The sequence below is a fragment of the Rhinoderma darwinii genome, chromosome 10, assembly GCF_050947455.1.
Source record: "Rhinoderma darwinii isolate aRhiDar2 chromosome 10, aRhiDar2.hap1, whole genome shotgun sequence".
Lineage (NCBI taxonomy): Eukaryota > Metazoa > Chordata > Amphibia > Anura > Rhinodermatidae > Rhinoderma > Rhinoderma darwinii.
In genome coordinates, this window is record NC_134696.1 from 50816584 (window position 1) to 50842407 (window position 25824).

At 40.2% G+C, this 25824-nt stretch overlaps 1 protein-coding gene across 1 annotated transcript in view; it reads right to left on the minus strand.

Moving 5' to 3' along the window:
* EPS8L1 (EPS8 signaling adaptor L1) overlaps nucleotides 1–25824 on the minus strand; it is a 53457-nt gene that overhangs the window by 10866 nt on the left and 16767 nt on the right. Inside the window, exons 3-16 of the mRNA XM_075838845.1 lie at nucleotides 21224–21282; nucleotides 17306–17467; nucleotides 16673–16822; nucleotides 16502–16584; nucleotides 14948–15167; nucleotides 14230–14329; nucleotides 13923–13972; nucleotides 9279–9405; nucleotides 7841–7929; nucleotides 7677–7751; nucleotides 5851–5999; nucleotides 4565–4700; nucleotides 1855–1904; nucleotides 447–543 (exon numbers count right to left, since the gene is read on the minus strand). Of these exons, the coding sequence (XP_075694960.1) occupies nucleotides 447–543; nucleotides 1855–1904; nucleotides 4565–4700; nucleotides 5851–5999; nucleotides 7677–7751; nucleotides 7841–7929; nucleotides 9279–9405; nucleotides 13923–13972; nucleotides 14230–14329; nucleotides 14948–15167; nucleotides 16502–16584; nucleotides 16673–16822; nucleotides 17306–17467; nucleotides 21224–21282 (1547 nt within the window). The remainder of the gene's footprint in view (nucleotides 1–446; nucleotides 544–1854; nucleotides 1905–4564; nucleotides 4701–5850; nucleotides 6000–7676; nucleotides 7752–7840; nucleotides 7930–9278; nucleotides 9406–13922; nucleotides 13973–14229; nucleotides 14330–14947; nucleotides 15168–16501; nucleotides 16585–16672; nucleotides 16823–17305; nucleotides 17468–21223; nucleotides 21283–25824) is intronic.

The following is a 25824-nucleotide window of genomic DNA, read 5'->3' on the forward strand; positions in this document are numbered from 1 at the left end:
TTCTGGGCAACCGAGTGATAGAGATCTCGCAAAATCCCATATTTAGGCCTCATGCACACGACCGTGGCCGTGTGCACGGCCGTGATTTCCGGGTCGGCCGGCTGCGGACTGTCAGCCGCGGGCCGCCCGCAAATCGTACGACATGCACATGGCCGCCGTCATTGTTTTCAATGAGCCCGGACTGCAGAAGATGTCCGTAATAGGACATGCCCGTTCTTTCTGCGGTGCGGGTTCCCGGGCCATGCACGGACCGTAAAAACTACGGTCGTGTGCATGGCCCCATAGAAAAGAATGGGGCCGCAATTCTCCCGTGCATTTTCGGGGGAATTGCGGCCGCAAAAACACGTTCGTGTGCATGGGGCCTTAGAATAAACTTTCACAATACCCCATTGTATCCTGAGAATATGCGCCTAATAATGGACTGCCTGCCTAGAAATAATACATACCTCCAATACTTCTCCTTGTAACACTGACAACTCAGTGCTGTTTCTGGCAACAAAATCGTAAGCGCAGCTCGCACATTTGCTGTCTGTCTCTTGATGGCTGCAAAATAAAACAGTAAAAATTTATAATGTGTGTCATGCAGCTCTTTTCGTGTGCACTGCACCAATCCTTGGGTAAACAGGGTCTTCGATCTCTTTATATATAAAAAAAAATAATAATAATAAGCATCTGACATGCTTGTCCTTTATAATAGTCAAAATTCAATGTGCTTTATTTATAAAATTCTGGAAAACCCTTTTACATTTTAAAAAAATATCCCTCTCTCTGAGGCTAAAGTAGAAATTAATATTTCCTGTACAACTCTGTAGAATATGTTGGCAATATGCAGAATTTAGTGCATGTTATACAATAAATATCATGTACTCTGCATGGAGCCTGCACGGCGGGAAAAAGAGTTGCTACAGCTCCGGATTACAAAGTCGTAGGCACTCCATGTGCCGCCGTATGGTGCCTCTATACTCCTTCAGGTGGAAGACACCTAGATTTTATTTCCACAGATTCTGTATGAATCTGCAACAAGAAACCTCTCTGTGCCTCTGTATAAAATCAGAGGCAAACAAAGGTACAGTATGGCCTGCAAGATTTCTATGGGCACCGAATTATGGATCCATACAACACCGGTGCAGGAACATCATTCAGTCATATACATGTGGTATCAGACAAAGCTCTACGGAATTCCACTCTGTACTGTGTAGTGGAGCTGTGGCCATCTGCGGCATGGTACCTATTATGACTTCTCTCAATGGCTTCATTACACACTCCCAAGGAGCAAGGACACTTCATGAAGCTAGAGGCCCTGTTACACTGGCTGATTTTGGCCGGTGCAGCGAGCGCCGATCAACGAAACAGCTCGTTGATCGGTGTTCATTTGCTCCTGTCAAAAGGAGCTAGTATGGGGATGAGTGCTCATTACTATGATCGCTCGTCCCCATACATTATTATCGTGTCGGCAGCGCGTCTCCCTGTATACACAGGGAGATGTGCTGCCGACAACGATAATATTTTAGTTTTTAAAATGATACGATCAGCAGATGATCAAGCGTTCTATTAACGATCGTTTGCCCAATAATTGCCCAGTGTAAAACCCTCATTACTGTTCAGTCAAAGATGTTAGACAATATGACAAGATGAACTGAGCAGATTAAAGGACTCTAGGGAGGAGAATCAGACAATGGCCACTGCTGCATGATTAGTATATTTGTCCATTGTAGGTTTGTCACCGCATTGTATTTATTTTGGTCGCCTATCGCTATAGAATCCTTCTGCTGTATTTGTTTCCTCTAAAATCAATATTAAGAAAAGCTAATAAGCATGAAGTGAAAAAATACCAGCACTCGTGAAATGACATACCCATTCAGAGCTGGAGGAGGTGGCGGCTGATGAACTTGAGGAGAAGATTGCTAAAAAAAAAAAAGCATAAAGGAAAAATAATTAAAATGAACAAGTAAACAGAGTAAATGGAAAAGTAGCAACAGAAAAACTGGTGAAAAGTGAAAAGTCAGTTCAGGTGTTATACAAATAAGGCTTAGTTAGAATAAAAAGTTACTCAACTTTCTAATATCATTTTTTTTTTCAATTCCGCTCCATTTTTAACACATCTGCTTTTTGTCAGTGAGTGAAAAACTTCTTGTTTACATATAGAAGCTGAAAGCCTGTCCTGACCTAGTCCTACCCACATCTGAGCGCTGGATACAATTACATCCAGTCTAGGCAAGTCTTAAATCTCTCAGGTTTAGTTAGGCTAAGTTTAGACTTGCGTTGAAGAATCTGTTACTCCGATCCAATTTTAGATCAGAATAAGGATAAAAAAACGGGTCAGTTAAAAATACCATTGAAATAAAAATAACGGATGAAGGGAGTAAAAGTCCCATACTCTGCACTTTTATCTCTGTAAAAAAAAACAGACGACTGACATAACAGACGCAAACGGATGCTAACGGATGCAATTACAAATACCATTAATTACAATGGGATTTTTAACTAATCCGTTTTTATCCTTACTCTGATCTAAAAACAGGTTGTACAACGCAAGTGTGAACTTAGCCTTACAAAGGGTGGTATTTGCTGGTGGTATTGTAATCATATAGTCCACCCTTTGTTGGCCGTAAGTGCACATATAATTAAAGGGAGTCTGTTACTATAATGTCCAAGTTAAACTAGTAGCAGGGTATTGTAGAGGAGGCTAACCTGTTTCTAGCGTTTATTTGCATTTTCTGCTTACTGCCTCTTTTGTAGAGAAATAAGTTTTATTAAGTTTATGCTAATGAGCATTTAGGTGCAATGAGGACATTACCATTGCACCTAAATGCTCTTTCTTCCCTCCCCAGTTCAACCCCCCTCCCTCTCTTCTTACATTGATTGACAGGGGCCAGGCAGGGTAATCAGCGTGTTCATGCCTGGCCCCGTACTATCTGTAACGCGAACACGTCAAGCTCTTTACTCGGCGCATGCGCAGTACGATCTTTTGTAGTGTGTGCCTATTAAAGACTGTGCCTGGGCTACGGTGCATGGAGTTGAGAACGCCATGTGATTACCAAAAAGACTCATAATTAGATTCCCTAAATCAACTTTTTATTGTATACAGGACATTATACAAAAAGTATTCTCTCTTGAGGAACAACATTTTCTCTCTCCTGGGCGGGGAACTGATTCTTCTGCAGAGACATAGAGAAGTAGCCGCCTGTGATCATACGGGACTGACAGGTGTTTATTAGAAACTGGACCTTCTGGTTTGTGGTTAAAGGGGATGACCAGTTTCAGCAAATTAAACTTATTTTCTGTATAATTAAAAGTTATATAATTTTCCAATATACTTTTTGTATTAATTTGTTATGGTTTTCAAAATCTCTGCTTGCTGTTAATCATTAGGAACACTCATTGTTTACTTACAGTGGATAGCATTTTGTTCATGGTCATGTGATGGACACACAGGTGCTGGGATCGTTACAGTTACAGTATGTGTATCAGAGCTGTGTCTTCTGACGATCCCAGCACCTGTGTGTCCATCACATGACTATGGACAGAACTTTATCCACTGGAAGCAAACAATGAATGTTCCTACGGAATAACAACAAGCAGAGGTCTTGAAAACCGTGAGGAATTAATACAGAAAGTATATTAGAAAATTGTATAATTTTTAATTATACAAAAATAGCATTCATTTGCTGAAACTGGACAACCCCTTCAAGCATCGTATAAATCCTGTCCTGGTTGTACACATGGCATAATGCAAATAAAATAGAGTAGGCACCAGCTGGCATTGATTTGCAATTGTTTGCACAGGACCAAAGCAACAAATCACACACCTGATTTCATCAAATACTTCACGTATACTTGAATGAGGCTGAGCTGCAATGCCAAACACAGCCCAGTGGGGCGCTATTTCTGGAAAAAAGAAAACCTTTTTTCTAATATTAGGCTCTGTTTACATTGCCATTATAATGGAAACAATGAAAATAGGGCCAGATCCGTCACGAGACACTAACTGCGCCCGACAAACCCCATTGACTATAATGGGGTCCTTTGGGGTTTTGTCGTGGCATCTATTGTTTGGACGGGATTAAAAGCGCTGCATGTTGTGCTATAATCCCGCCAAATATCACAGAACTGCCGATGGAGGCTCGAAACCGAGTGTGAATCAGCCTTACGACCTGTACACATCAGAATTGGGCTTCCAATCATCGTTTCCGTCGACCTTTCCTTCGGAGGAACCGATGAACGGAAAGCCAAAGGGAAACCATAGCTTCCATTTGCATTACCATTAATTTCAATGGTAATGCTTCTGTTGCTGTTGGTTTCCCTTTGTTTCTGTTCTGTAAAGTTTCCATTTGGCTTTCTGTTCATCTGTTCCTCCTACGCAAAGGTCGAACGGAACCGATGAATGAAAGCACGACACTGATGGGAACACACCCTTAGAAAATGCACTCACTTCGAGTAAAAAAAATAAACAAGTGTAATAGAAGCTTTCTAAGCAAGGACTAGGGAAAGAGAATTGGGTCTATAATGTTTTAAATGAAATAATTTTTTAACATACTGTATGTTTCATGTGTAAACCACTTACCTGTGACCTTAATTCTTCATGGCGATGCTGGAGCTCGACAGGATCTTCCCAGGATTTTCCATCATTATTAGTGGGCACCCACCCACTCTTAAATGTGGGAGTGTATGGTTCACTAAAGTCCCGTGGGAATTCCAGTCTATATGGAGAAAGGATATTCACTATAATTTGTAGCAGTTCAACAATATTATATACATTTTTAGAAAAACATTTTATTTACTGAGATTTGTTGCATTATAGTTGCTCCTTAGCATCAGACTATAAACTGTAGTAACATGACGTGATGATAAATTGACAGTTTGTAGTCTAATGCTAAGGAGCATCTGAAGCCGTTTTAAAGGGCATATGGCAAATCTCAGCAAAAGGAAAGTTATCCTTTCAAAACATCTCTAGTTCATTTTTGGTCTGTGTATACCTCTAGTGAAAACCAAAGAGTTGTTCTCTTCTGTCATGTTCCATTCAGGTGTTTCATAGTTTTTATCTGTTGCTAGGAAAGTTGGGGGTCAAACAGTATGGCAACAATTATAGCTCGCACTTGGGTTGTTGCCCTGCTTGACTCCTGATTGATACATCCTCTAGCGTTGTAATATCACAAGGCACCTTTGCCATTTATTCAGGGGCATGGCTTTTAGGGATGCAGAGGTAGCAGTTGCGCCTGGGCCCTGGAACTGAGGAGGCCAAAGTCCCCTCTGCCACATATGAGGAGACCAGTATTATAAATAATGCATCATAGTTGTGTGCCCTGTTAGAAATAACTTTGAAATAGGGCCCAGGTTATGCCTCTGCTGATTTAGGACTCTATGAAAGGTGGGTGACAATCCCCCGAGGAATCTGTAACTGTATATTCACACGCAGCAGGTATATTGCAGAAATTTCTGTGACTGTCCCATTCATCTAAATGGGGTTTGCAGAAAATAATGTGCATGCTGAAGAAACAACTCATTCAGATGTATGCAACTGATTTTCAGTTACAAACATTTCTGCAACAAATCTGCAGCGTATGAATATACACTAATAATGCCATACTAGTCATCACACAGCCTTACCAAAAACAGATAGAGCTAAGAAAGAGCTGAATGGAGTTTTTAACAAACTAATAAGAATTTATATTTACAGTTTTTTATTTTTAATTGATAGCAAAATGTTTTGTAATAATATGGGGAAAAAATGCATTAAGTTTAACCCCTCAAACATTTTGTCCAACTATCCCATCTTCTCCCATGGATCCCCTTGATAAATAACAGGATAGAGTTATATTGACTATTGCAGGAAGTGTAATCCCTTCATACCTTGGTTTGTTCCAGTTTGGTCCCAAAGAATTCCACAATTCTAGTTCTTTATCATCTAAACAATCGTTCAGCAGACTAACAGCTTCTCCGGTTAGCATTGGACTTCTGATATCAGCTGCCATTTCCGGACCTCCGGAACTGTCCACCAGCTGATTTCAAGAAATGACAATCTTACATTTTCGTCTCATATAGCAGGGAGCATCTTAGAGGCAATAGATCACTAAACTTCTTCTGCTACTCCTACAGGCCAAATACTGTTATTTATTATGTTTCCCTTCATATCCACCTATCAGCAACTTCTTTCAAACGACAACCACAATTTTGTGTGCCCTGCAGATTACAAGCTTCTTAGAAAGATACTTAAAGAGGTTTTCCCACAACGGACATTTATGACATATCCACAGGACATGTCATAAATGTAAGATAAATGCGGGTCCCAGCTATGGAACCCACACTTATCTCTAGAACGGGATCCCCTAAACCCCGTTATAGCTTTTTGCGCTCACGCTGCCTCCTGGCCACTTACTGATTACATGGTCGGGAGTTACAGAAATTACGCTGTTTCCGTATTTCCCATAGTAGTAAATGGCAGTTACGGAAACAGCGTAGCATGCGAGCTACGCTGTTTCCGTAAGTACCATTCAGTTCTAGGGGGCTTACGGAAATAGCATACCTAAGCGAACTACGCTGTTTTCTCCTTCATGGTCGGAAATCAGCCGAAACACAAAGAGGTAGAACGGGGCTTAGGGGGTCCCGTTCTAGAGATAGGTGCAGGTCCCAGAGGTGGATATGTCATATATGTCACTCAAGGGAAAACCCCCTTAACTAAGATAAATATTAGGCACATTGTGTTATTTTACATTGACTTGTCTTTGTTTTCTGGAGCTGATCATAGTCATAGCAATTTGTTTAACAAGAAAAAAAATTTGGGGATCAAGTTAGGATTGTTTTAAAGTAACGAGCTGCCCCACACGAATAATTGTAACAATGATAACAATTTATTACACTTCATCATTAAAGAGAGACTTTTTTTTGTTACACATTTGAGCATTAAAAATATCAATTGGATTGCTCAAGCTCTTGGACAACCAGTGTCAGGCTGCTGCTGCCAAGGCAAATGGAATGCTTCAAAAACGGTTATTTAGTTTGGAGAAAAAGATGGTTTGGGTTTGAATTAATTACTTTCTATAAATACAGAGTTCTTTCTAATAATCTTTTTATAGCTAGGCCTATAACAATAATATGAGGGCATCCAATACGTCTTTTTTTTTTAACTACTCTGGCTTTGCTACTATGTTACTATGATCATGTCATACTACAGGTCCTTTACAAACAAGCTGATCTCTGGGGTGTCACTGTTTGGAAACGTCATGTTCAGCTACTACTGGGGGGATTCTTCCACTAAAATCAGTGGGTATCCTTTGTTTCGAATGAATGCTGGAGGTCCTCCAGACCTAAATTTAACATGACTTTTAATTTTGAATATTAGAAGTGGGTCCTAAACAGGAGACCCTTTCTATCAGATCAGCGAAAGGGTTGTCACAATAATATGATCATTTAACTTATGAACATAATGTATGATATATGTCTATGGACATATTAGGTCTCAGTAAGCTTGGGGTTCCATGGTGACTTTTGGTCGCCCATGAGTTGTGGTAAAATTGAGGCCTTATCTTGACTCAAGTGCAACCAAAATTTACCATGGAGTCCTGGCGTAAAGTCCATCAATCAATCTGCAGTATAGAAAAGTTACTCATTATTTTTATAGAAAGCGTGCTCCAGCATAAACTTTTTTAATAAAGAAAAAAAATGCTAAGAAAACTTACGGTTTGAAGTGGTCCAAATAAGAAGTGAACAAGCTCAACTGAACTGGGATTCATAATGTTATTTCTTAGTCTTGCCTATGTAGAGACACAGAGGGAAACAAATTAGTGAAACCTGCAGTATTTTTGCTTTACTTTTTATTTCACATTTTGTGTTTATTACATACCAGTAGACAGAAGCAGTATTTGAATTTTTGTGCAGCTTCTTCATAATCCTCTAATTTTGGGGGTTTGGCTCGGAGAGTCAGCAATCCCTCTGTGCAAAAATTTTTATAAATTGTTGATGTAAGAGTATTGCTTTCCAGGCGAATACAGTACATATGAAAGATAGAGATTCTAAAACTGTTACAATGCTTAATCATTCATGCCTGTAAAGTGGACCATCATAATACAAAAGCTTACATGACTCTGTTCTGCTTTTTCTACTTCCTCACTTTAAAGAATTTGTTCCATTTGGACAATGTTTTTATTTGTAGAAAGTAACCCAGGCTAAAAAACTGATCACATGCCATACTGTATGTAATGGCCGCGGTCGCGGACCACCAGCATCACTTACCCTCTGGTCGCGGACCGCAGACCAATGTACTCAGCCGGCGTCTCCCTCCCCGGAGACGCCAGCACATGCGCCCGATCTGCTGCACTGTCAATCCTAGGATGCTCCCTATCCAATCCCAATGCACCCTAGACTATAAAATGGACTCTGCCCTCTTCCTCCTTGCCTGAGCATTGTTGTGTCTGCCCATGTTCATTATTGCAAATGGTCCCTTAGTTGTATCCTGTATCCTGTGTTCCCGCATCCTGTATTCCGTATCCAGTAATTGTGTTTGTTCCATTGTGTGAAGTCTAGTACTGGAGTAGAGTTCATCATCTGGACCAAGTGTCATCTGTGCCAAGTATCTGCTATGCCAAGTATCTGCTATGCCAAGCATCTGCTATGCCAAGCATCTGCTACGCCGAGTGTCTGCCACGCCAAGTGTCTGCCATACCAAGTGTCTGCCAAATCTTCTATCCAGGTACTCTTGTGCTAAAGACTATCATCGACTGTTGTTTGGCCAGCTGTTACTTCGGTATGGCGGAGCGGCCTAGTGGGTCCACATACCTCCTAGTTGTGACTCTGTAGCTGAGATCCCTTGTGATCAGCTGTAGTCTGTGGTGGAAACTGGCAGCAAGAGTTTAATTCCTCTGCAGCACCACCACAGGTAAAATGGAGCATTACATGATACCCATTTAAGATATTGGGCTGTGTGTGTAATGCTTGGATGTGCTGGGTCCCCCACAGTGAGAGATTCTTTGTAGCTGCTCCCCTCTAATAACTCAGGATTCCCTAATATGTATTTGAAAATGGATTTTCTAAACCATACAACCCCTTTAAAGCAGACAACCCCATAAAGGAAAAAGTTTTGGATTTGACTGTACTCCTGCAGCTTTCATTGTCAACTTGCTTGTCTATTTTAAAGAGTCCATCTCCATAACCCTTTTTTCAACTGTAAAAAAGCTGGAGTACCTCCTTAATACCACAGCTAATTATTTTATTTAATCACAACACTGGAAGGTATTCTAGCAGCCACATATGCCACTACTTATTTCTTCTGTGTTCAGTTTTACCTCCAGCTGCTGGTTTCTTGTTCCTTCTTGACTTTTTTCTTTGATTTAGGACTTTGAATGCTTCAGCTGACTTCTGAAGGTTTCCCATAAAGAACTCAATGTCATCAAAACAGTGATTTAGTAGATCCTGTGCAACACAAAACAAACTATTGTTAAATATGATAAAGTCATAATATAACATATACTATAAATATTAATATATAAATCATTAATAAAATCACAAACAATTAATAGTTTCTATTCATTACATTAAAAACGTTAGCATGCTGTATAAATACAGCAATATGGAAAAGAAAAATGTAAAAACATTCTCCAAAATGCACAATTTTTAATGTACATATTATGTGTCCCAATCCAAGACCATGATTTCATTCTGCAAATCAGTGAATCTGAATATTTTCTAGATGCACTGGACTTTTTCTTTTGTCAAATTGTTTGGACTCAGGCATTTGGGAATCCTATAACTAGATGAGCAAATAGATTCTACACAAATTGAATTCAGACTGAATTTCCGAAAGAGTTTCGGATTCACCGAATTCCAAAACTTTTGGAGTTCGCAGCACTTGAATCGCAGCAAAATGGCGGCCGTTAGCGAGTGCCAGCCACAATTTTACAGATTAGAAAATGGATCACGTGACCTTGTGCCAACTTCCCAATTATGCCTTGTAGGCAACCTTCCTAAATTGCACTACGGTTATCCCTCCTATCCATATATGTTGCTGTCACTTTGTCATTACTAATGCTGGCTTGAAATTAAGATACTGCAAAATTAAAGAAATTCTCCACCTAAATCTTTGGTTAATGCAGCAGTAAGAGATGTATAAAGGAATGGATTAAAGAGGCTCTGTCACCAGATTTTGCAACCCCTATCTGCTATTGCAGCAGATAGGCGCTGCAATGTAGATTACAGTAACGTTTTTATTTTAAAAGTCGATCTTACCTGCAAACGCTGATGCTGCTGCAGAATCAGCTGTAGCCTCTGGTGCCGATGTGGCCGTCACGATGCAGGACCTGTGAGTGACGTCACAGGTCTGCACTGTCAGAAGCTGGGCGTTCTGAAGAGAAGAGGATGTTACTTCTCTTCACAGCGCCCAGCTAGTACAAGTATTAAAAACGCCCCGATGTACGCACCTATAACACGCCCACTTGGACTTGTACTTTTAAACACACCCACTTGGACTTTTGCAAGCCTCATTTGCATAACTACAAAAATGGTCATAACTTGGCCAAAAATGCTCGTTTTTTAAAAATAAAAACGTTACTGTAATCTACATTGCAGCGCCTATCTGCTGCAATAGCAGATAGGGGTTGCAAAATCTGGTGACAGAGCCTCTTTAAGTCCTTATTACTAATTATAAATGATAAGACTGGTTGGCTTCATTAAAGTACTTTATATCTTACCAATAAAACAACAGTAAGAATCTTAGTAAAAAAATCAGCATATCAGGCACAGACATGCGTACGGAGATCTAGTTTAGGACAGTATACTCCAGATTGGGCCTAGTGGTGACTTGTATCTCAGTCTTGGCGTCTATTATGTTATGTTTAGAGTGGAGACAATATCAAGGACATTACGTACCAAAGGGTCAAAAATAGGTCTGTCCTTTATTAATAGTATCAATACCAGTATAAAGCAGAACTACGAGGTACCAGGAGACAAGAGACAATTGAAAAATATCATATATGGACATTAAGGAATGACAGACCTAGAAATGAATGAGGAAAGTCTATAAGATATTCTCAATCTACTGGAAAAAGTCTTGCAGACATGTGGCAGAGTAAATAGGGCCCATTTCCTACTGATGTTAATACTTTTAATTTGTGTTAGCTTAAAGGGAAGGTGTCATGATTTATTTATTTTTTTAATTATATTGCTTTTAATATAATGTAAGCAAAAATTTTATTTATTTGTGTTGTCACTTTCTACTCTTTAATCTATTCATACTTTTACTTCTCTATGGGGGCTGGCATTTTTTTTTTCATCTCTGTATGTGTCGATTAACAACACATACACAGATGGAAATACGGCAGCTACAGGGCATAGGGCACAATGAACGGCAGCCGTTCATTGCTTCTGCTATCTGGCTCTGTACTGCGCAGACGCAGGTCAGAGTCACACAGCAGAGAAGCTGTTTGTAGGGAGATAGCAGGCACCATTATGAAGACCAGCTGCACTGCAGGTAAGGTGTGTGTCTCTGTCTGTCCCTCTCTCTCTCTCTCACAGACCCCCGCTCTCGTGACCTCCGACGGGCCCCCCACCCCGGCAGGCCGCCCCCCTGTCGCTAGATGTATTTTCAGTGTGGACGGTGTGCGGAGCTAAGCTTGTCAGATGTAGTAGAGCTGAGTGTGTCTGTGTAGTAAAGCTGAGTGTGTGTATGTAGCAGTTCTGATTGTGTGTCAGATGTAGTAGAGCTGACTGTGTGTGTGTCTGTGTAGTAGAGCTCAGTGTGTGTATGTAGCAGTGCTGATGTAGCAGTGCTGACTGTGTATATATGTAGTAGTCCTGACTGTGTGTCAGATGTAGTAGAGTTGAGTGTGTGTGTCTGTGTAGTAGAGCGGAGTGTGTATGTAGCAGTGCTAACTGTGTATGTATGTAGCAGTGCTGACTGTGTGTGTGTGTGTCAGATGTAGTAGAGCTGAGTGTGCGTGTGTCTGTGTAGTAGAGCTGTGTGTGTATGTAGCAGTGCTGACTGTGTATGTATGTAAGCAGTGCTGACTGTGTGTCAGATATAGTAGAGCTGAGTGTGTGTGTCTGTGTAGTAGATCTGAGTGTGTGTATGTAGCAGTGCTGACTGTGTATGTATGTATGTAGCAGTGCTAACTGTGTGTGTCAGATGTAGTAGAGCTGAGTGTGTGTGTGTGTCTGTGTAGTAGAGCTGAGTGTGTGTATGTAGCAGTGCTGACTGTGTGTCAGATGTAGTAGAGCTGAGTGTGTGTGTGTGTCAGTGTAGCAGAGCTGAGTGTGTGTGTATGTAGCAGTGCTGACTGTGTGTGTATGTATGTAGCAGTGCTGACTGTGTGTCAGATGTAGTAGAGCTGAGTGTGTGTGTCTGTGTAGTAAAGCTGAGTGTGTGTCTGTGTAGTTCACTTCACTTTCATCATTCTAAGGCTATGTTCACATGCAGTGTTTTCAGCCATTTTTCGGGCCGTAAATGTCCCAAAAAACGGCTGAAAAATCTGAAGCAGAATGCCTACAAACATCTGAACGCCTACAAACATCCCATTTCAATGGGAAATATGGCGTTCTGTTCCGACAGGGTGTTTTTTACGCGGCCGTTTCCAAAAACGGCACGCAAAAACACGCCCGCCAAAAAGAAGTGCATATCACTTCTTGGAGCCGTTTTTCATTGACTCTATAGGAAAACAGCTCCAAAAACGGCCGTAAAAAATTACGTTAAAAACGCGAGTTTGATTAAAAAATGGTTGAAAATCAGGAGCTGTTTTCCCTTTGTTTAGTAAGCGTGTGAACAGAGCCTTAGCCTTTTGGTGTGTCCTATAGCTTCTGCAAGCTGCAGAATCACACCCAAAATGGCAGCCGGAGACTGCTTAGCAATTTGAATACTCCTTTTCCTTGCTTGTAAGGGGGGGGGGTGTGAAATTCCCTCCCACATTTATGGAAGCTGTGAGTCAGGTTGCTTTATTCACCTTGCTGTAATTCTGGGAAGTGCTCCCTCTGGTGACCAACATAGGAAAACATGTCAAACTATTATTTAATTTTTAATACTTTCCACCATGTGGAAAAAAAAAAAATACAGCAAAAAACGTAAAAATATAATAGAAATAAGTAACTTACTTAAAAAAAAAAAAAAAGTTTAATTCGCGACAAATTCCCTTTAAAGGTTAACTAAACTTTCCACCACCGGTCACTAAAACGAAGTGGAAGAAGCACTTGGGTGAGCGCTGAGACGCTTTGTTTCTGATCGGCTTTTCTCAGAAAGCAGATGTAACGGTGTACAGACTCAATAGAAAGTCTATGGGCCCATACAGCCTATCAGAAACTAAGTGGGCGCTTCACCTTAGCGCTTCTGCCTCTTCATTTTAGCGATCAGTGGGGGTCTCAGTGCTCAGACCCCCACCGATCAAAACTTCTGACATGTCACTATGACATGTCAGAAGTTTGTTGAAAGTTTAGTTACCCTTTAATATTCAGATTTCGCGTTACAAAGAGATACAAAATACATTTTTTGTAAACCAAAACTATAATAGCGGATTAACATTCAACCCAAATTTTCCTAAAAGTAAATTCTGTGTCGCAAAATGATATTATAGGCCACAAAAATCTAAGTTTTTCACAAAAAAAGAAATGCAATTTGTATTTTATGTTACAAAATGGTTTGTTACAAAATTGTACCGTTTTTTTCTTGTTTTTTTTTAGACGGTAGCACTGCAAGAATGTAACACTATTTTAGCAATCATCATACTAGCTGAATCTTTGAAAAATCTTAACAAACCTAAGAAACAAAGCACTCATGGCATATTCCTTCATGGAAAGCAGGAACTATACATTTCTATAAATCCTGGGTGGGTCTGTGACTACAATATAGCTCCATAGTTGCAAAAATGGCTGCTAACTTATCTACCTACTTTCTTTGGACAACTACAATGGTCTATGTTACTATGGTTAATTACACTTTTGATACTCACCACTTCCCGTCCAGCTCTCATGGTCATTGGGTCTTGGGTGTCCCCATCAACTGTAAGAACAATAATTATGGCAATTGGTTTTGTACATGTGACTCATTTGATTTACACTCGTTACTTTCTGCAATATGTATGTTTTTACTTTATATTAGTTCACACAGAACATCAGGATTTCCCGGGGGCCTTCACGTCTCCCTGCTGAGGTTTGCTTTTAACATCAGTTTACTAAAGGTTTAGAACCTGAAGAATTGATACTATGTTGTATGTGTTTTAGTGTCTATTCATCCTGCTAATACTTGTGATAACTTACCAACTGTCTGTCCACTTGAGCTACTTTTCTGTTGCATTTGTGGACTCTGTGGGATTTGTAAATTCTTCTCAGTTCGTTTCACTTGGCTGTAGATTGCATCCTATGCACACAATATAAAAAGAAAGTATGGGTATGGTCTCACATAGCAGAGTCTCCATGTGGCCGACACTACACGCACAAGCATGGCTGCACAATTTTGCCGGTAATACTCGTCAAAGTCGTGCAGCCATTGGCCACCACACGTGAGTGGGGTTTTGGCTGCACGTGGACGCTATGAGCAATGCAAGCAAATTTGGGAACATTTGCTTCACCAGTGTTTCACTGATGGGTCAATTTCTTTATAAGAAGCCATATTTCCTTTGTATAGGAGAATGGAGGCTAAAATATGGATCTATTTTAAGGTATTTCACCCTCTATTTTCGATAGAGAAGTCTATGGGAAAAAGCGCCACAAAAAACGCCATACCTAGAGCATGCTGCATTTTGAAAAAAGCACCACTGACACCCAAAACACCACCAAAACGCCACAAACCAAAAACACTGTGTAGGTAGGCTTTCTATACATATCTGGCCACAGCATTTTGGGCAAAGAAAAAAAAAGGCGCAACAAGACTGTTTACTTTCATTGACAGCAAACAGAAATCTTGAAAATGGTAAGAAAATAAAATACAAAATGATTTACATAACATGACATTTCCTGTAAATATAAATCCAATTACCTGTGAGGAACTACTTGACTGCTGCATCTGTGGAATTGGAATGATATGGACTTGTGGGTTCAGGGATGGGTTTGCAGATTTTATAGGTCTGCGCTGTGATTCCCGCTCCAGGATCTCTGCTGGGGTTACATACTGCGTCTGGGGCTGTTTCCATTGTCTCTGAGGCGTGAAGGAATTGGAGCTACTTGTGCTCTGCTGACTTATCTTCTCCTGGTTGTTCCTGAAAACATGGAAGATGCATATAAGATGTTATAACTTTCTACTAAATAATTCATTGAGAACATTTCCTTGTAAAATAAAATTCACCAGTAAATATGCCCGTATATTGTCCTCTTCTGTCAAGGGTCTTAGTTAAATGTGTTTCTGGATGTGTGACAATATGACCGCCATTGCAGTCCCAACAGTGGTTGTCAGTCAGCTTTCCCTGATCCCTGAATAGTAAATCTGCTTAGTTTTGTATTAAAACATCCCTCACTCTTGTACCACTACATAACTTGGCAGATTCTCATTCAGAGTCTAGGTCGTAGGTGGTAATCCCTGTGGGAGCTCTAAAGGCAGCCATATTGGTTGTCTCCCATCTTTTAGATACAACGAACGTCAAAGAACTTGACAGAAGAGGAGAACTCAATGGCTGAATATTTACTGTTTTTCTTTTTAGAGGGCAATGGTCCTTACTGGATCGCATGACTGTGAAGACCTTCTCCAAGTTACATTACTATATTATCCTATCGTTTCATTTCATAGTAACAAGTTATGGACTTTTTAAGTTGACAAATGTAATTCCATGCATTAACATCTAGCTAGAAACTTTTTTTTATATATTTTTTCCTTTAAGCGTAGTGATGCCTTTGCTGTATAAAGGGGTTGTACAGAATTAGAAAAACATGTCTGCTTTGTTGCAAAAACAGTGCCACACCTGTCCACAAAGGATCTGAACTTCATTCCCAGACGCAACCATTGGATAGTTATGGTACTGTTTCAGGGATAAAGCAGCCATGCTTTTCTAATCCTTCATGACCCCTCTAATAGTACATATGCAGTGATGTGTGTCTGCCATAGAAAAAAGTATCGCAACGTTAGATAGCAGAGATAGAGAGAGGCCATGCCTCTCCTATGGAGCCCAAAAGGTAGGTGCCGCTTCACTCCTCCCCAAGAGCTGACTATAAAATTGTAAATTGGTGCTCGGGGAGGTGCACTTTAGTGGTGTCTCCTCCGCACCTTCCCCTTTCACTGGAAATAGAGTACTGGCAGAACATTATCATGCACTCTAAAGCTGCTTACTCTTTTACAAGGGGTTGATGGACCCCTTGTGGGGGTTTGGGATGGTTGTAGGTTGGTCATGAGGTAGTTATAAAGGTTTCTGACCAAGTGCCTCCATCTGTTTGCTTGTTCCTAAAACATTAGTAACTATTTAGTGTGACAACAGTATAGAACTATGACTAGTAAAGGATGAATACATTACATACATTATTATATGACTCATAAACAGTTAAGAAAAGGAGCAAGAAACAACCTAAGGTCATGTAGATTAGATATAATGCATTGCTATAATACCGTAGGGCTGCAGGTCTCTTTGCGTTATCACCGGTTTTGGAATCAGATACAGCACTATTAATATCTTCACAAATCAACTCCGCCTAGAAAATGTAAAAATAAATAATTGAGAAACCGCCTACCACAGTGTATCCAGTTCCTTTCTCACAGTCCTGAATTCAAATCTCTTACCCCGATATCATCACACTGAAAGAAGTGAACATCAGGTTTGGGTTGGTATCTTTCCTGGCATACTAACACCAGAAGAGATCGTTTTCTATTTTCCGGGAGAAAAGTATCGCAACGTTGGATAGCAGAGATAGGAAATGCTTCCAGTTCCTCCTGTACATACAGAACAAAAACACAAATGACTTACAATGATTCATATTAATGTATGGTCATAAAAAAATACTCAATAAGAAATTGCACAAGTAGAAGGGGTGGTTCCTAAAAGTAGAGGTCTACCTTTGAAACCACTTTAAAGGAGGCCTACCAGAGGAGATGTATGAAAAGCCCTTTAGTGCATATTTGAACTGTAAAATATTTTTTTAATATCTTACTTCTACAAGGTGATATGATTGCATGAATTTAAAGTAAGAGAATTCAAGCAAGGGAAGTAGATATTAATGTGGATGGTGATTTGAATCTACATAAGGTGTCCAAAACCAACATTGCACATAAGGGAAATCAGAAGGGGACAAGCTCAGAGGGAAGGGGTAAAGGGAACTAAGGATAACATAAAAGTAAAATGGGAAACTAGAAAAAGGATTGACTCATCTGACACAATTAAGAATTAAACACACAATCGAGCACAGAAGAATTCACCTTGGACTCCACATCTAGAAGTTTAGCACCGGAACTGTTCACTTGCAGCACCATCTCCTGGATCCAGATTCTGCCTTTGGCATCCATTAGATTGAGTTTGCGAATCGCATCTTCTACTGTGTGGACGTCATCTTCTTCATCGATTGTGAATGTCACCAAATGCTGCAAAGAAAAATATATATTTAATACAATGAAACATAGTGTGCTTCTAAAGCATTTTTCTATAGTATAAAACTTTTGAACTACCAAACAATATATATTTTTTTATGATAAATTATTTTCACAGACCCTTTTTATTTACATGAAACACATAATTCATTGGGGATTGCTTTTATAAATGAGGGGAGTACATCAAAGGCACCAGGCTGGTATAAAAGCAGTAAAATCAGCTGTATGTGTATGAGATTGTGCTGAGACTTCCTGCTTGGAGAGGTGGAGAGGGTATATCCTAATTAACAGTCTTGACACAGATTGTTTATATGGCTACTCAGAAGGGAAAATACAATAAAATACGGGTAAACCAACAAGAAAACTATGCACAGGGCTGAAAGTAGTTTCCATACATATTACACACATGGGGTTTTATGTTGACAAGCCAGTTAACATTAGTTTTGATATTGGGGAACAATGTCTACATTAATGAGTAATTCTATGGTAATATTGTATACAAGAATTAGAAGGTACAAAATGTGTTGAATTTGATCCAAATATCTGGAATATCCTTCAAAAAGTTAGTGGCCTAGAGACAATCTCAATAAACCCGACATTGGAAGATGGATTCCTGCTGTGGCAGCTTTGTGGGGCTCAATCAGATGGTTATATAGTGAATCTGAACTAATCACCAATTCATTTTGTAGTTTTATGCTAAAATGACAAGTCAGATGTAATATGTATTGTCCACATTTTCTTAACAGGTGCAGCACAGTTTATCCTGACTTTTAGCTATAACTAGATCAGAATAATGAGTGCACAATGTATGGTCAGGGATTAGCGCATAAGCTATGATGAAGCTATTAACGGGTGTGCCGGGCATTACACATTCACAGATACTCAAATATCTGTACTGCTGCTGTTTCTGTGCTACCTTACATTACTCATTTTATATTTGCATTTCTGATTCAAAGAAAATATTAATTGGGTGGGGCAAAAAAAAAAGTTTTCTGTTACATAGAGACCCGGCCTAAAGGCAATTGTTGTCCCTAACGTCATGCACATCTAGCAGATATAAATAAACCTCACGCCTGAGACACATGGAGATGTGTTTATGTAATGTTCTAAATGGTGAAAGTTCAGAGCGTAGACTCACCTCCACCTAAAAAGAAAATATTTTGCAGACAAAACCAATGGGGTGGACCACAATGCCATGGCCGCAATGTTTGCATATGGTTGCAGAACCAGCCAGGGGGGTGGCCAGATTTAATAAAAATTACGAAATGTGTTTAATAAAAAGAAATTCTAAAGTTATTGCCCCACATTTACAGTTTCGTGGAAAAATGTGCAACTTTTCTGCCATGGTCCCTAAGGAGATGTAGTTTAGGCCACATTTATTAAAAAGAATAGATGGAAATGACTGCGCCTTTTGGCGCAAATCACTCCTACTTCCCTTAATCTGGCATAAAAAAGCCAGTCTTAGTAAAGAAGGACCAACGTTGTAGTTCTCTATTCCTCCGGTATGTCATTCGGGGTACAAGCAGAATTTTGAACTTTTATGACTTCAATGCTACTTGTAGGTAATTTTTTTTAACCTTTTCTTTTTTGTTGCTCATATTTCTTTGGTTTTCCAAGATACTCCTCCTTCTTCAGTCTGTACTATCACCACAATATTTATACACCTTTCAACCATAACATTAACACCACCTGCCAAATATTGTATAGGTCCCCCTCATGCTGCAAAAACAGCTCTGACCTATCCCGGCATGGACATCACAAGATCTCTGAAGGTGTTCTGTGATATTTTGCAGCAGCAGATCCTTTACGATCCTGTAAGTTGTGGGGTGGTGTCTCCATGGATCAGACTTATTTTTCCAGCACATCCCATAGATTCTCCATTGGATTGAGATATGGTATATTTGGGGGCCAAGTAAACACCTTGAAGTTTTTTTCATATTCCTTAAACCATTCCTGAACAATTTTTGCAGTGTGACAAGGCGCATTATCCTGCTAAAAAAGGCCAGTGCCATTAGGGAATACTGTTACCATGAGGGAATGTACTTGGTCTGCAACAATGTTTAGGTAGGTGGTACATGTCAAAATACCATCCACATGAATGCCAGGACCCAAGGTTCCTCAGCAGTACATCACCCTGCTCATCACACTGCCTCCGCCGTTGTGTTTTTGTCCCATAGTGCGTCCTGATGACATCTCTTCCCCAGGTAAGCGATGCATACATACCCGGCCGTCCACATGATGTAAAAGAAAACATAATCAGACCAGGCCACCTTGTTACTTTGCTCTGTGGTCCAGTTCTGATGCTCACGTGCCTACTGTTGGCTCTCCGACCTGTTTGCAGAATATATCTCACCCCTTGACAGGCGCCATTGTAATAAAATAAAATAATCAATGTTATTTTCTTAATCTGTCAGTGGTTTTAATGTTATGGCTGATCGGTGTATATATGCCTCTGATGTCGAGGAGGACATATGACCAGAGGACCTATTTTCTCATACTTTCTCATAAAGCAATAAGTAGAGTGGCGCATTTCACATTTCTATTACTGTAAATCTCATAAAACATTTCAAGCAAAATAACTTTTCATATGCTCATAATGTTGTATTACATTAACAGAAATCTCCAGACAGTGCCAAAGGGGTTTGAGCTGTATATAAAGACCTTTCATTCTCGAAATCCATTGTGGTCTGAGATCACATACTTCACCAAAGTCATCTCACATGTACCTACTGTATGATGCATACGATTATTTTGACTGGATTTCCCTTTTAAAAATAAAACTTTGCAATAGCATCAAGAAATATGGGATTCATGTAACAATACTGTTGCTGATACAAGTAGGTTAAAAATGTTGTCGATGTGATCAATATTTTTCAATTGCAGGCATGGTATAAACTGTGTATCATATGTCATGCCTGTCATTAGGGTGCACCTCTTTTGTACACACCAGTTGTATTGCATGCTACTAAACTAACTTAACCCCATATGTAATGGTGCCTAGAGATGCTCTATAAATAAATGTTTTCCTAAATCTGGTACACTTCTACAGTTCCTATTTTGCAGAATTATTAACAACTATTAATGCTGTTGTATGGAGTGTAATAAAGTACATGTGAACCAATGTGTCCAGACAAATGTACAGCCACTGTATAGGTCATCAGTATATGATCGGCGCGTGTCCGTCACCCGGACCCCAAACCGATCAGCTGCTCCGGTTGCCTGTGGGCACCGGATGTCATTGCACACTATGCAGTGTACGGAGCCGGAAGCAGTCGGCTCCATACATTGCTTAGTGCTCGGCTGCTTTTCTGTGACCGGAGCCATCTGCTTCCCGCATGGACGTCTGGTGCCCAGAGGCAGCCAGAGCAGCTGATCGGTGCGGGGTACAGGTGTCGGATCGCACCGATTATATACTGATGACCTATCCGGTAGATAGATTATCAGTTGTCCGGTAGTTGAAAACCCCTTTAAGTTTAAATTTTCTTGAAGGTGCACATTAGGAAGACTGCGTATTCAGATAATAACTGGTTTCATGTCATATATTTGTCAGTCATGCCAGAAGTAGCATTCAGCTGACTGAACCTTTAATAACAGAGGAATCTGTCGGACATTAGTTTATGACGGCTCATGCCGTGCACTGTGAACAATGAGGTATATGACTGTAATGGCAGGTAACAATACAATACCCTGCAGTATGTGGGAGAATGTCATTGTGCACATACTTCTTATGTGATTTACGAGCACACTTACGTTCACTTGGTATTGAGACACATCAGCCATGATGACATTTGAGTATTTCTTTCTTTGTTCTGTGGACGAAAATAAAAATATATTAAAAAAATATATAAAATGTAACATTCGAAGAGCTTTTCACCTAAAATAAATTAAATCACCTGTACATACTGTATAAAAGTTGTTTCTGTCAAATTGTTAAAGGTCCCAGATGGGTTGTCATGCAGCTTACCCAGACACCGAATGTCAATTCTGCCTAGTTATACAGATATATGGTTGCAGGGGATTTATTTCAACATAACTCACCAGATATCCCGTGTTAAAGGGGACGGGTGCTGCAGACAACACATCATTGACCTATTAGGACTCTCATTAGCTAAAGGTAAGAGCTGCACCCAACATATGCCCATTGGTTTTAACGGGACTCTGTAATGTTTGGTTTTCCCTGTTGTGCTGCTGACACCACTTTTGTCCCAACAATAAGATCTGACTGCTGGAGCTCCTAGTAAGAATCAGCTGCTGGAAAATGCCCGAAAAACAAACACTTCATGAGACAGAACTTATGGAATGGAAAGACAGCATGCATTATGTGCTACACACAACCTATGATTCAAAAACTTGTCTATATTATGCCTAAAAACTGTCATGTTGAAATTCTAAGAAGAGTTCAGAAATACCAAGAGCTGGATTACTGAAAGGGCTAAAGAGGCATCTGCCTGGGGCCTATAGCCCCAGTTTCCTCCAGCACTTTTCACTCTCTCCCTGCAACAAGACATGGTATAGACTATAGTATATTACGGCATCCCCATGTAAATGTACGTGATAGTGGGCTCGCGTGGAAAATAAGCTGTGGCTGGAGAGAGGCCAGTGGCTACTCCCTTCTTCCTCATAATTTCTTGCTGACAGGAGGACCAGTCACCAAGCACTAGTTGTCTGCGATTCTATGTCAACTAAAATTGCTATGTTCTTATTGCATGCAGTTTATGGTGTGATCTGATGCCGGATCGTATAACAAAACAATTGAATGCGATAAGTCGCCACGGAGCCCAAGTTATAAAGGGGTAACTGAAGAACTGCAAGATAACTTGAATTCTCACAAAACCGAAAGTTAATAAAAAGAATGCTTGGCACTTCAGGGGCAATAACTGTAAGGTGTGTAAATCCATAGTTATCAGGACATTCATACATTTACAGTAAAATAGAAGCAGAACCAGTTTTCAGGAATCGGCAGGGTACAGAGAGGAAGAATGAAACTAAACGCTGATGAAGACTGCCAAAAATGCTGCAGGTCGAGAAACAGTCAATACTGGGAAGAAAAGGAATAAAGGCCTAACATTGAAAATGGCAGCACTTTCCGTAAATAGCATTTCACTTTATTTATCTCGTAGTCGATCAGAAGTAAAACCAGATACAGTTTACTGAAGAAAAACTGCAGTCCATATCAAGGTAGGCCAATAAAGGTATTGCTGCCAGTACACACCATCCTTCCAGACAAAAGATGTCTTGTTTTCACCCTGTGGTTTGTCTTAAAGGAATAAATAATTTCTATACACTTTATCTATCGTTAAGATTCTGCTGGTATGGGGCAGTTATAGCGGGTGCAGAGGTTGTGGTTGCAACTGGGCCCTGAAGAAGTCACAAGGTTCCTCTGTCCCATATAACTATAAGAAAACCAATACTATAAATGACGCATGTTGTTTCGGGGGCCCATTTAGAGATTTTGTATTGGGGTCCAGGAGCTTCAAGTTATGACTGTTATGTTACTGGTATAATGTTAAAAAAAAGTTGTAGTAAGTACTATGTGTCCACTGGAAAAAACTAGCAGAACCATGATAACTGCAAGTAGACTGTCAGTCAAGTCTTGATATCCAGACTTTACCATGGGGCATCTGCCTACAAGTGATAATGAGTACCGGCCTTAGGTTGTATGGTGCCCTCTGTATTATGTCCCAATTGTTTAGGGACACTCCAACCCTGCGTTTCTTGTTCGGCTGAAGACGGGCTAATAGATGTTCTATGTGAACGCGTTTTCAACTTGACAAGGAGCGCTGATCACAGTCGATAGTGCACAGCACTCAGATGAGCGTCTCTGCACCTTCGTTGCAGCGACGGTGTGGGTCTTACCAGACAGACCCCCACCGTTCGAAAATTCTGATATGTCTCTATGACATATCAAAAGTTTCTTGGAACTGCAGATACTCTGTAACATTCATTTTCTCAGCCGACTGTAGAACAAGATGCTTTTTGGTTTACATTCTAGATCAGTGGTCACCCACCTGTGGCTCTCCCACTGTTGGAAAACTACAACTCCCAGCCTGACATGACAGCCGCTGAGATAAACATTTGTATTTTTGTGGGTCATAGTAAGGGACTGAGATAACAGTATGGAAAGTGACAGATTCTCATTAGGAAGTATATAAAATGGAAGCATTATCACACACATTTAGCTTGGTTCTATCTGCAGATGGGACAGTTGTACTTTGCACTCAGTATACTCAGCAAGAAACAGAGCATTTTGCCTGCAGTCCAGGATTCCCCACCCGCCGAACTAGAAGTCAATGCTGAAACAATAGGGGAGAGTTTTTGAACAATGTAGTTGGGGAAAGGAATGTAAAATTGAGGCTTCCACCTACAGTGTTCTGTAAACATCTAGCTCATTCCTTCTCAGGAACACACCTAAACCCGCAGCAGGCAAGAATTCAGCTTTAGTAATGTCTCAGAAAAATACATGCTTTTCTTATGGTTCCTATTATGTTTCCATGTATGAGAGTTAGCGTATGTTCACACAGGCTATTTTCAGCCATTTTCCGGGTCATAAACGTCCTAAAAAACGGCTGAAAAATTAGAAGCACGGGGTTCCAACGGGGCATTATTTTACGCCTCATTTTCAAATAGCAGCGCCCCATAAAAAGAAGTGCATGTCACTTCTTGAGCCGTTTTTGGAGCTATTTTTCATTGACTCAATAGAAAAACAGCTCCAAAACTGGCCGCAAAAAACGCTAGTTGCTTAAAAAACGGCTGAAAATTAGGGACTGTTTTCCCTTGACAACAGCTCTCTATTTTCAGCTGTTTTTTGTTTGCCGTGTGAAAATACCCTAAGCGTGACTCATTCATCTAGTATATGTTCACATATACTGGAGAGGAAAGAGCAGCACCTCAACCAACCTGCAAAAATAATATGTAAATACATGCACTTTTTGCTGGGTTTTTGCGTCAATCACAGACGTAGACTTTTTTTTTTAAAGAGACAGTTTTAAAAATGGCCCTAAAACTGCATCTATGGAAAGCCACGTTGTATTATGTCATATTTAATAAGTGAATCATAAAGAACATTGGTTAAACCGCAACCAAACTGCACTGGATAGGGAATGCTGTGGTTTTACAAGGAGCATAAAGTCCCATGCACTATAGCAGCGCTCTACAACTTGTGGCTTTCCAGCTACGGCAATATTACAACTCGGAGCATGCCACTGATAAATGTATTCCATTTGTTATAAATATACAGTTAGATAACAAATTCAGCTCAGCTTTAGGTTAGAGTCACAGGAGTGTGGGGAAACTTGGACATGAAAAACACAAAGACATGAAAATGGAAGATAATAGGAAAGGTTCTATTTTTCAACGGACCCTTCACACGGTTCATTGAAACAACAGCCGTGGAAAAGGCCCCATTAAAAAACATGTGCCGTGTGACGGCCGTTGTTTTAACAGCCATCACACGGACATATTCAACGCTTGTGTAAATCAGGCCTTATCTGTGTATATTTATACTTTTCTCCTGGTCCACATGTTGCCGCACATCTTACACCACAATGACCTACACCAACAAACATGGTCACATCAAGATCTAAGCAGATTTGTGGAAGGTCCGATGGGAGTGATCTACCAGGATAGTTACAGTGTAAATTTCCATTGATGAATAAATAAAAATGGAACTTTTGCAAGAACTCCAATTGCTTTTTTCTGCTATACAGTGCAGCTTCAGACACTGCTTGCTGCATCTTGGGCTTGCACTTATACATGAGTGACATGAGACAGTGATACAATTTGTCATCTCTATGGAAAAATGCTTCTGCTTCTATAGTTAATATTTTGTTGGTTACTGGTTTGCATTGTGACCCTGTGATATTTTTTATCCTTTGCATCACAAACATTCGGCAAATTTCAGACAGTTTTTATTCTGAGCAAAACAACTGGAAAGGCTGCAGCCCCGTGACAACGCCTTCCAGGGATAAGGTGTGCTGCATGTACACAGGTTACCTCGCCGATTGTTTGAGTTTCTATTTGATATCCTGCCAACACCTACAAATACTTCACTTTCAAGTGTGCAAGTGACAAACTCCAATCAGCTGCTGGGACACAACACTAAGTTATATGGCACTTTCTATTATTAGGAATATATATGTTAGAGGAATTGCTCCAAAACATATGATTTGCTAAACATGATGTTAAGGGTATTTAATAAGGCTGGGACATTTGGTCACTTGCAAGTGACAGTAAAAGCAGGAGTGACCTCAATGTTTCGTTCTGAGGGAAAAATTGGTATGACAATCACAGGAATTTTGACAATTGGTCGATATTCTTACAAAATCTCCTGCAACTTGACAGAAACAATGAGG